At 37.3% G+C, this 12,140-nt stretch overlaps 1 protein-coding gene across 1 annotated transcript; it reads right to left on the bottom strand.

Moving 5' to 3' along the window:
- Positions 1 to 5,626: 5,626 nt before the first annotated feature.
- LOC130944567 (phosphatidate phosphatase PAH1-like) lies at positions 5,627 to 12,059 on the bottom strand. The gene is made up of 11 exons (XM_057872934.1): positions 10,086 to 12,059; positions 9,364 to 9,650; positions 9,165 to 9,238; positions 8,617 to 8,701; positions 8,287 to 8,373; positions 8,122 to 8,194; positions 7,371 to 7,414; positions 6,809 to 6,937; positions 6,610 to 6,711; positions 6,209 to 6,360; positions 5,627 to 5,982 (listed from the first exon to the last, which is right to left on the bottom strand). The coding sequence occupies exons 1-10, from the start codon at positions 11,605 to 11,607 to the stop codon at positions 6,304 to 6,306; spliced, it is 2,460 nt and encodes an 819-aa protein (XP_057728917.1). The 5' UTR covers positions 11,608 to 12,059; the 3' UTR covers positions 5,627 to 5,982; positions 6,209 to 6,303.
- Between the last annotated feature and the right edge of the window lie 81 nt (positions 12,060 to 12,140).

Here is a 12,140-nt window from a genome sequence, read left to right as displayed (position 1 = left end):
GAGAACTAGTGAACTTTTGGTAAAACCAAAATTTTGATGAACTTCAATGAATCATATCTTTAGCTACCGTGCTTGAAATTGAATGCATTTTATATCAATTGAAAGATGATTGAACAAGCTTTAAAATGGTTTAAATTTTGTGGAAAAATAAATTTGGTAGAAAAAGATATGATTGTTGAGAGTTTGGTGTAAAAATCTGAATTCTGTAATGTTGCAGAATTTTGTGATTTCTGGTTTGTGTGCACACTACAACCTTGTGCGCACGCACACCCGTGAATTTTTAAACCAGTGCGCACGCATAGTCTTGTGCGCACGCACACACGGGGACATGGCTACTGATGGGAGCGCTAACACGCCCTGTGCGCTCACATAACCAACGAAGTTCTGCAAGCTGTGCGCACGCACACGTTGGAAGGTGCATTCTGTTGAGGACGTTTGCACGCCTTGTGCGAGCGAACAGGATTGTGAAATTTTGCACTTGTGCATACGCACACCTCTATGCGTACGCGCACATTGAAAATCTCCTGGGCTTGCGCACGCACACCCCGGCGTGGAAGCACACCTATGATGGGCGCTTATCCATTAAATCCACGTATTTAGTGCTGTCCAACAGCCCTCCAAGTAAACACATATGGAGAAGGATTTGGAATTGGAAGGTTCTTCATCGTATTGCCACCTTCCTTTGGCAAGCACCTCACAGTAAACTCATGACTAGTGACAGAAGATATAAGTGGTATGAGGTCTCTCCCCTATGCCAATTTTGTCACATCCATCAGGAAGACACCCTTCATGTGCTCTGTGACTGTGAGGGAGCGAAAGGAATCCGAGGAAATTTAGTAGACCCTGGTAAGCTTCTGAACTTCCATGCTTTAGATTTGGAAGATTGGATTGATAGGTACCTTAGCTCGAATTAGGGAACAAACCATTTGGTAGACTGGTGTTACATCTTTTCAGTAGGCCTGTGGTATCTCTGGAAATAGAGAAATATGAAACTATTCTAGAGTCCTTTCAAGAGCCTAAACAACGCCCACTCTCTTATACAGAAGTATGCCCACATCATACAAAAAGCAGTCAACAACAAGCAGCTAAGTATAGGTTCTAGAGTGAGCCACCAAATAAATATTAAATGACAACCTCCCCTTCCCCCCACCAATTGGGTCAAGATAAATTCAAATAGTGTAGCCAAGAAGAATCATGGGTCTTATTAAAAACAATGAGGGAAAAATAGATTATTGGTTATACAAGGAACTTGGAAATTTGCTCAGCCTTCATTGCGGAGCTCTGAAGGTGTGGTTAGAGAGCAATTCTTTTTTTTTTTATCGTGAACATATAGGGTCAAGGATCCCAAAAAAAGACAAAACAAAATGAACTAATACCCCTCATTCTAAGGGAACCAGCACAGTTCATAGACAAGGCATAACATATATCTAGAGGAGAATCATCAAATAGATGGAGGCCAAATGGAAGGTCCTGGCCTTTTTTTGCTAGAGTGTCTGCTACAGAGTTGGCTTTACGCAATGTGTGCACAATATTCACTTTTTGAAGTCGGGACTAAGAAGTTTAATATCATCCAAGAGAGGCTTGCAAGAGTGGGATTCATGGCATCCTTCTTTAATGAATTTCACTGTCGTCCAAGAGTCTAACTCGATATTAATGTGTTAGAGCTCTTTAGCAATGACTATTTGCAAGCTTTTGATAAATCCCTATAACTCAGCATGGACGATTAAACAACATCTAATGTGATAAAAAAAACTTGTGATATATCTTCCGAAGTGATTTCTAAACATGCCACCACAAGTCACACTATTCTTTTGCCCGAAAAATGAGCTATCAACATTTAGCTAGCTTGAAGCAATGCTCTGGCGGGGGCACCACCTAATAAGACTGTCATGGGCTGAATTATAGGATTTGATCGAAACATAACTTTTCATCACCCTAACAATCTCAGCACAACGATTCCTAATGGCGTTTATAGCAGCCACAAGATGAATCATTTTGTCTTCAAACACAAGCTTATTGTGGTAATACCACAATGAGAAAATAGCAACTCCAAAGAGGCAAGATAAATTTATTGTCATAGACAGGTTCTTTATAAACCAACTCCGTTTATCAAGCAGAAAGACATTATCCAAAATTTTATTAGAAAGAATAATTCTAGAACAGTAACAGATAATATTTTAGGAAAATAGATAAGAAGTAGAAATGACACCATATTGTATCATAGAATTAGAAAACTTCTCACTAGAGATTGATAGATAAAGATTACTCATTTTTATAAAGAAGTTAATACCTGTACAAACTGGATAGCAAATTGGGGTTTGAAGCATAATCTCAATACTAATTACTGAAACTCATTTTTATTAGAGTAGTTTTTTTTTGTGCTTTTTTGGGCCTCTGGCCCTTTTGTATACCAAAAAAATGAATAATGATAGTACTTCATTTTAAACCAAGTTGGGTTGGTCTAGTGGTTAGCTCACTAGTCCGCTTAAGTAAGTGTCGGGGGTTCGAATCCCGCCTTGTGCATGCAGCAACCCATTGGCCAGCGGCAAACCCTTAAATGGAGCTCAGTACCGCGACGGATTAGTCTTTGACCTGCCGGGTTGGGGGATACCGTGGGAAACCAAAAAAAAAACATCCTAATAATTATTTCACATTTTTTTTATTAAAAAACTCAGCTATATTAATATTTCTCCACAAATTGAAGGTATTCATAATTAAAAACTTAATTAAATCTTTTTTTTTACCGAAGATAAAGATACTCAAACTCACGACATCTTAAGTGAGTATGAGAAAACTATGACATTTGAACTATAACTCATTGGCAACTTAATTAAATCTTTGACCATATTTTTTTTTAGAGCAATATTCTGTTAATTTTAACATTTTTAACATGAAAAGAACCTAATAACAAAATTAAAAGCAATGTAAAAACCAATTAAAAAAAATAATATAAAGACTTAATTGTAAATTTGATACTATAATATCAACAGCTAATTAAACCATTTAGATATCCAATTCCTATAGGTTTTCCTTTAATTTGGTAACGATTCCTAAAAAAAATGAATGAATTAGGTACGAAATCCACATACTCCCTTATCTTTCTTCGCAGAAGGCTTTAAGTAGAGTAAAGTAATAAAAAAACAAAAGTCTCAAACTCTCATTCCATCAATGGGGGATGCATTTGTCAAATCTATTCCTTTGGTAAACGCACCTCTGCCATAAACATTCTCTTTTAATATTTCTAGTCGTTGTGTTCATTTCCCACCAAACCGCCCAAGGTCCTGGATTTCTATCTAAATGAATAATGGCACGGACTGTTTTATTATAATAATATTTCTCTCAGATAATTTCATGCCGTGAGAATAAGCGGAACATCTTTTCTTTATCTGCCAAACTTGCAAAAAAGGAGAAAAAAAGAACGTAATGTATTGTTTAATCGACATTATAAGCTTTATCTTTAAGCCAATTTTAGGCGGTTCATTGTACTGATCATAAATGTGTATCCTGGTACTGCTATATACCTGCCAAAAAACATTTCAGAAGATACGATTCTTATTCTCCAAAAAAAGAATAATTAATTTATTGAATGTACTCCATATCTGAGTAGTAATGCTTTAACAGAAATATATAGATATTAATGTGGCATTAGTATAAATATAAATCCGACATTGGTGGCTGAACGTCCAAGACATACGCAGTACGTAGAAATTGATTATACCAGCAGAGAAAAGTGAAAGGCAATGGCGATCATGGTGGAACGTAATGTGTCGAGTGATGGGAAGCACGTAATGACGGCGGAGCAGTTTAAGAAGTGGTTGAAGACATCATTTGACGCAAATGGAGATGGCCGAATCAGCAAAGCCGAACTGCGTCGTGGCATCCGTCACAGCGGAGGGCTGATTGCGTCGTGGAGGAGTGGGAGAGTGTTCAAGTCCGCAGACACCAACAATGACGGTTTCATTGATGAACATGAATTCAGAAACCTTGTCCACTTTGCAGACAAGTATTTAAATCTCAGAATCATACGCTGACACACTTTTGTTTCTTTAATTTCTTTTAATGGTGCCAGTTACAAATAGTTTATTAAAATATTATTAGTGTTGTTAGTAGTTGAGTTAGGAATTGAGTTAGGAATGGCTAATAGTTAGTAGATGAAATATTTATGAAATTAGTTAGTAATATCCTTATAAATAGGATGACTCTTGTATCATGTAACAACAACTTCAATACAATAATTTCATATGTAATATAATTTTTTATTGTCTTTTCTCTAGAAATTTAACATGTTATCAGAACCATGGTATCATCCTTAAAAAAATAAGTCATTAGTTTTTGGTGAAAAATTACTCTGCTTCCTCTTTGAAACCAAATAATCAGTCTCCATTATTTTCTTCCTCTCTAATGGCAGAATTATCTTCTAACACAGTAGAAGATCCCACTAGCCCTTTCGATATTCATCCTAGTGAAAATCCAACCTCTGTCTTTGTCACTCCTGTTTTTATTGGCAGTAACTATCACTCTTTTCATCCTTTTTTATGGCCAATCATCTCCAAAAATAAATATGGCTTTTTCACTAGCTCTATTCCTTCTCCTCTAAACTGATGATGATGTTCTGTTTCCAATATAGAAGCATTGCAATAACTTGGTGTTATCTTGATTATTTCATTCCTTCACTCCCTCTATTACCTAGACTATTTCATTCCTTCTCTCCCTCTATTACCCAAAATTATGGTCATTGAGAGCTGAAACGCGCCTCTCAAAATTTGTTGTCATCGTCACCTCTTCTTCTTTTTCTCTCATTTTCTCTTCTCGCACTTTTTCTCTATCTCTATCTATCTGTTCAGCGTACCACCGGCCACCCTGTGCCGTCTCTGAGTCCCTGCGTCCCCTTTCTTTTTCTCTTCTTTTTCTCCCTACTCTTCTCCATTTCAATTTTCTGAGTTCAACGGGTCAAAAATCACTAGCATTCGCCATCAAACGTGCCTCTACGCGCTTTCTGAATATCGCTGCTCGTTTAGCCGCAACGTCTCCTTCTCTTTCTTTCTTTCTATGCGTCACGGCGGCGTACACGTCTTCTTCTTCTGCGTCACCGGGCCTCACACATCGTCTCTTCTGCATCACTACACGCTGCTCACGTCTTTTTCTAACTAGAGCAATCATGACCAGAATTACGGCCTACACGCACCTCTCTTTTTCTTTGTCTTTCTCTGCGTCTCGCTCTACACGTCTCTTTTTCTACGCTGCACGCCTCTTCCTCAACCATCTCATTAAAATGTATCCAAATTGGAGATTATTGACATCTTTCATCTATAAGTTTACGAAGGCATATTAAAATATTATTAGTATTATTAGTAGTTAAAAATTAAGTTAATAATAGCTAATAGTTAATAGATAAAATATTTATAAAATTAATTAGTAATATCACTATAAATAAAATGACTCTTGTATCATGTAAAATTACTTCAATACAACAATTTCATATATAATATATCTTCTTATTCTGCTTCTCTATAAATTTAACATGGTTCTCAATTATTAGATTGAGTTTCAATTATGTTTTTGAGTCTATAGCTAGTACCTACCTCTCTCTTATTGGGAAATAGTATATACATAGCAAAAGAGAAGGTAAAAAAAAGTATATGACATTATTACTGACAGATTTCTATATATTAGACACGAAAGTGAAATCACAGTGACATACATATACAGTTGTGTAATAAAATAAGAATAGCTTAACTATGCCCTAATCTAGAAGTAAGCAAAGCGATAAATGCGTGGGATTCCATGACTTGAGTGATCATTGGATTGCGTCGAACTATACAAGCGGACAAGTGGCTCCGATCTTACAGCAAGCACGAGAACATTATGAGGTAAAATGTATCATCCGCCATCCATCAAAATTATGAGGTCCAACAAATCAATCCACGAATACGTGTTAGCAATAGAATAACGTAATTCTCATTGGGCTTGGATACATATCACCTGCACTCGCAAAAATAACCAAAATGAAGTAAATATACACACAACATAAATAAATAAATAATGAATTTATAATAAGAGGTTCATCCGTAGTTTCTTATTTATCTACGCATATTCAAGATTAGTCCAGCGGAAATACTAATATCATACAAAGTATGCTAATCTGTGAGTAATAAAACTCAACCCTGGAGTCTGGACAGATACGTGTAGCTGAAGATAATAAACTTACCAGTATAATCCTGAGTACTAAGAGCAGCACAGCCTACAGGAACCGGCAGCATCAAAACCAAAGATTATTGAGCCAAGCATATGCAATAGGCCCTTTCACAAGTCTAGAACAGGAGGGGGTAGCTTCCAGAAATTCCATGAGTTAAAATCCTCCTGTAATCAATGCTCACCAAGATTAAGGCCAAAAAAATTCACTACTAAGAAACATTTACAGTATAAGCCTTACATAGTTACATTCAAAGCATATCCTCACATACAAGACTAATATCAAAATATTCACCCCAGGTCTCTTTCACTACCAGCTGCTTCAATTTGAATTTTAGATTATTGGAAGGCCCAAATTAAACATGTAGAAAATTGTCGGAGATGTTGAAGAACCAAATTAAAAAGAAAGCTCCTAACCTGTTCAGAAGAGGAGATCTTAGGGGGGAACATCCCATTCACGAGTGCATGGAGAGAAGTATACGATTTTGTGTCAATACGACGGTTTACAACAATCTCTCCCTGCAAACTTAAAGATTAGCTTGACAAGCTTAAAATTTTTCAAGAACCTTTCATCATTTTATTTTTCTTTTCAAAAGGGAAGGAACAAGTAACTCACCCTGGGATTAATAATGAATATTTTTCCTATTGGGATTCCAACCTTAAGGTAGCTGATTTCATCAGTATCCCTATTTCCAAAACCAGCATAGAATGGATTGCAATCAGAAGGAAAAAGTGACTTGATATCCTGGGGACATTAAAATTCAAGTTATCTTTACATGATGACTGTTGAAAAATTAAAACTACGTTGTAAAGCCTCTTTTCCTTATCCAAAGATACAAGTATGATCACTTTAATAATTAATTTAGCACCTCAATCATGCATCACCAGTCCTCTTTTGTCAAAGTGAGATAAATTAATCTAACAGAGCCCTAATTCGGGGACTTATTCAATGGAATTTTATACGATTCAGAGGGAAAGTGGAGGGCACTTAACCGAATGACTTAATTATTGCAAAATATCTTTGAAAGATGAAAGCAATGACTCTTCTGTGTTACTGAGCGACTAAATCAATACCTCAAATGTTTTGTAAAACGAAGTGATGGCACTTGTATCTTTGGTGCAAAAAATATGAGTTTACTTCACTTTTAATATGTGAACATGCAATAGTAGATACTAACCTCCAGGCATGCAATTTTGAACTCATGAGGAACCCTCCTAATAACTGGAAATAATAAAGAATGTGTCTTAGTCTAAATATTACAAGGACATGTCCATGATATTACATAATAAGCTTTGATGGATCTCATACTTGCACTCATATATAAATGACCATCGGCCAAGGAATCATATGAGCAGGCAAAGCAGCATGTAAATTAGTATGCCATTTCGTGCATATATTTATCATGCTTGAAGAAGATGATGCCTAATACCATCTACACTTCAAGATATCAGAATCCATGACGTTTTATAAATAATATATAAAAGAATAAGAAAACCAAAAAAAAAAAAAAAAAAGTTAATAATTTTACTTTTCATGTTCTCAAGAGTTTAGTCATTTATGAGTCACTTTTACATTGATGTCATGCACTACATGTATCGTCAAGTGAATCACGATGTGTGCACAAGATTACAAAATTGAGACTTTTGTCTTAAGGCTATAGAGATTGCCTCAGCCCACTGTATAGAATTTCATCACTGAATTTATCCTTTCCACAGAAGATATCAAAAAGAGAAATTCTGATCTTTTTGTCTAAGAACACTACAATCTTCTTTCCTCTCTAATAAAAACTGGTTCAACTATCAACAAAGATAATTATACATCCCCATTTTTTAATTCCGTGGTAAGTTCATCACTCATTCTTGCATTGTACGTAGATAGAACCTACAAGGAAGTGATAAGAAAAAGAAGAAGAAAAAAAAGGTTCTGACCTTCACGATATAGAGATGGAAAAAGTCCATCAGGAGAAATAACAACAGGACCATCTGGTAGAGCCTTCCCATCCTGCAACATGCAAAATATGATGTAAGTTTTTTTCTTCCTATTTTCTGGTCCATGTTAAGAATGAAAAGCCAATCACTAGATTTATACGACACCTGTTTAAGGTTGAATAGGAACTGGCGTGTGAGATATGCTTGAGAAATTGAACGGGCACTGAGAAATAGCAGTTGGTAACCATTCTCCTGTAAAATGGGAAATAGATAAGGGACAAATCACAAATGGACCACGACACTGAAAAGCAACAGGTAGATATTTTTTGGGTCTTTAACTCTTAACAAACGAAGCAACAAATTATTTCTTTGGAAACCATTCACCCAAAAATTTCCCATATGCAATGATGTACCATCAGAGTATTCAGGGTTTAACCACATTAGCACATTGTAGTGGTCTGAATACATCTAAACACATAGAGAAGATAAACAAACCTTGATAGCTGAGAATAAGTGTGCAACACCTGTCTGTGACCAATCAATACCAACCAAAGGCATGAACTGACCTAAAACATCTGACCTGTAAGACAATAACAAGAGAGAGAAATTACTATTACCACACCATATAGTTTACTTATTTATCGTTTAGAAAATAAATAAAAGAGAAACGAACCAGAAGACATAGAATCTGATAGGTAAAAACTTATATCAAGATGATAAAATATTGGCACTACAATATAATCAATATTAAGAAGAGTATATTTTAAGGTGGAACTCAAGAATCCTCATTTGGTAGGCATCATCAAAATGACAACATCATTAAGAACAACCAAGCCTTGTCTCACTAGAAGGGACTGGCTACATGAATTAGATGTAGTTATGGTCACCCTATCATAAGCCATATATAGCAGTCAAATTATTAAAATGTAATCCAAACCACCGACACCAAATTAACAATGGAAAGATGATCAATACTAAAGAAAGAATACTGGCCAGCAAATCAGAGTAACATATCAATTTTGAAGAGTAAAATATACACTCACTTTGTAATTGTCCCATCCACATCTGAGATCACTATACGAGTGTTCCATTTCCATAAATATATTCGACAATCAACCTGTTAGTCAAATGTGAAAAGAGATATTACACAAGAAATAATATCATATTAAAATATTAAATAAACATACACAAATGGAAAGGAGATGTAAACTATAAATCATAGAAAGTAATGATTCCTGACACCTGCTGCCTCCCAAGCATTGCTGTAGAGAAAGTGAACATTACAGTATTACCCCCTTCCTTCAGATGCAAAGATGCTATCTGTTCAGAAGTTGGAACTTTTACCCTAACATGCTTTTTCTTTGGGTCAGTCTTGAGCTCATTTTTGTTCGGATCTGTGCTGATTGTATTCTCCGAAGACTGCTCAAAAGTAGTATCTTTGGTATCACTTGGCATAGGCGGCACATAAGTTTGGGATACTGATCTGGAGAAAGGCCAAAGTCTCCAACCAGAAGGTGGGCTACCGACCCCTGCATGATTTTTCTCAAGTTGATCAACAGGTTCATGCCTTTTTCAGTTTAGATTTAGATATTAGTTCACTTCCAGAAAATACAATGCCTGCAACAATAGGAGCAGCTTATCCTATGTAAAATAAAGATGATCAATTATCCCTCACAGTTTCATGTCTTCAAAACTCAAAAGTACTGAATGATTTGAAGCAGATGTAGCTTCAATCACTTCGTACGACAAAGGTTTGCAAAGAATGTTCTGTGCATATATTGTAATCAGAATATTTAATGCAGAATAACTACAAAACTCTTCAATGTGACAAAGGATTTTGAGTAAACAAGTGCAGTACCAGTACACCACTAGAACAGTATGAAATACTACTTGTCATTAAAATACGCTGAATGCTTTCAATCAAATAGACAGAAAAAATGAAGGAGGTTTAAAATACTTGGTACCTGACTTCGCATTTGACAACTGGTTTCCATTGGCTTCACTTGAATCTTCATTTTCAGGAAATAACCACGGCAAGGATTTGGATCTTGTGTCTAGTGATTGACTTAAAGGATAACAAGCCTCAGGTTGGCCCAAGCTGACGCTACGAGTAGTAATGTTAGGCAATGATCCTGTATGCCCAATATCCTCCCCAGCAGCCTCAGTTCTAGGGATAGCCATAGGACTGGACGAATGCAAATCGCCCTTTTCACTAACTAAGTTGTCATCTTTAACATCACCATCATCACAAGAATGATGTTCTTCTTCTTCTTCTTCTTCTTCTTCCTTATCTACGGATTCAGGGGACACCGGTCTATCCAATTGATCATTGATTTTACTTTCATCAAGGTCACTAAAAAGGAAGTTTTCTTCTTCCACTAAACCTGCTGCTGGTGATTTAGTTGTTGCTTGTACACCAAGCAACTCCTTAGGAGGAGAAAATGTGCTAGAGACATCATGGCTCGTTGCACTACTCTCGTTTGCACAATCCACCGTCGCTTTCTCGGACGTCTCGAAGAAAACCACAGACTGAGCAACTTCATCGGCCGAAATGTTGTCGTCCACTGAAGCAACACCAGTCGGCGAAGCAAAAGCACTGACAGGAGCAAGCTCTCCCTCACTTAATTTCCTCTCGAACCCCCCTTCTGCTTCAACTTCCACAAGTTCAACGGGAAAATCAGCACATTCATGAGCAAGTCCACCTTGCTTTCCATTGGAGTCACATTCAACCTCATGCGCAACGTCAATCTTTATCATAGTCTTATCATGTCCATGCTCAGAGTTAGAATTGGAAAAAGAAGCAGCTTCTTCCTCCTTTACCTCAAGAGGTGGTAAAGCTTCTTGAAGTGCATCACCATCGGATGAACTCTTTGCAATTTTGCGTTTATCCACAAAACGTGGTGGTCGGCGATCACTTTTGATATTAGTAGACCACTTAAGCTCCAACAAATCTGCAGCTATCTCAGCAGGCGCCATTTGTTCAACTCCATACTTATCACCACATTCTTCACCTTCCTCTATGGACTTTCGCCCAAACACAAAGCCAAGTAACGAGCCGCGAGACCTTGCCCCAGCATTCCCGTTACTATTTTCTGAATCATAGTTGCAGCTTTTGGACCTGAGGCGTTCTTGTATTTGCATGTCGTTAAGATTACGGGAACGGTTATCATCATATTCATCACCAGAAGACGGATAAATAACGGCGTCACCATATTCAGCATCTACTTCCCTGAAGAAATACGCTTCACCTTTGTGATCAAGATGCATGTGGAAATCAGCGTCGACGCCATTCACATTGATGTCAACGATCTTCTCCCTTGCTTTCAGAACGCCTTGGAATTTCCCGAATCGGACGTACCAAGGAGAAGACTTGAAGGTTCCATCTGGCTGCTCCACGACGACGATGTCGACGGCGCCGCCGAACGGGTGGAAGGGCCCTGAAACAGTGTAAACGCCCTGTGTTATGTAGCTTCCGATCCTCCTCATCCTTCCAATTCCGAAATCAAATCGACGATGTTGGCGTTGGCAGAATCATGATTTTATTGTGAGGAACGGAGCTCCGAATCTAGGGATTAGGAGCCACAAGTTATGAACCTGACCAACAAAGGAAGACAATCCCTTCACGGAGCGAAGAGAAATGTCCGAAACACATGGATCAAAGAAGAATATTCCAATATGGAAACAATTGCTGAGGTGATGTGGTATTCTGTTTGTAAAGTTACATGCTGTGTCCTTGAAACTGAGAGAGAAAGAGAAAAAGGATGAATTTGCACGGCGGTGTCGTAATCTGAGAACGCGGCGGTGGGGAAGACACACGACTTGCATTTTTTGTTGAATAGCTGGGGACCACTTTTCAGATCCCCTGGATACTCTTAAAACCGTTGGATCACTCTAACCGTCATGCTTCCTTCACGCTTCCCTCTCCCTCTGTCACTACTCAATTCTCAAACTCCCACATCATCCCTCATCCATACAAAAATGTATTAAATACTACTAATTTTCTTCGTATACGATTATTC

Source organism: Arachis stenosperma, chromosome 8 (assembly GCF_014773155.1).
Source record: "Arachis stenosperma cultivar V10309 chromosome 8, arast.V10309.gnm1.PFL2, whole genome shotgun sequence".
NCBI lineage: Eukaryota > Viridiplantae > Streptophyta > Magnoliopsida > Fabales > Fabaceae > Arachis > Arachis stenosperma.
Note: the sequence above shows the minus strand (reverse complement) of the source record. Positions and strands in the feature narration are given on the sequence as shown.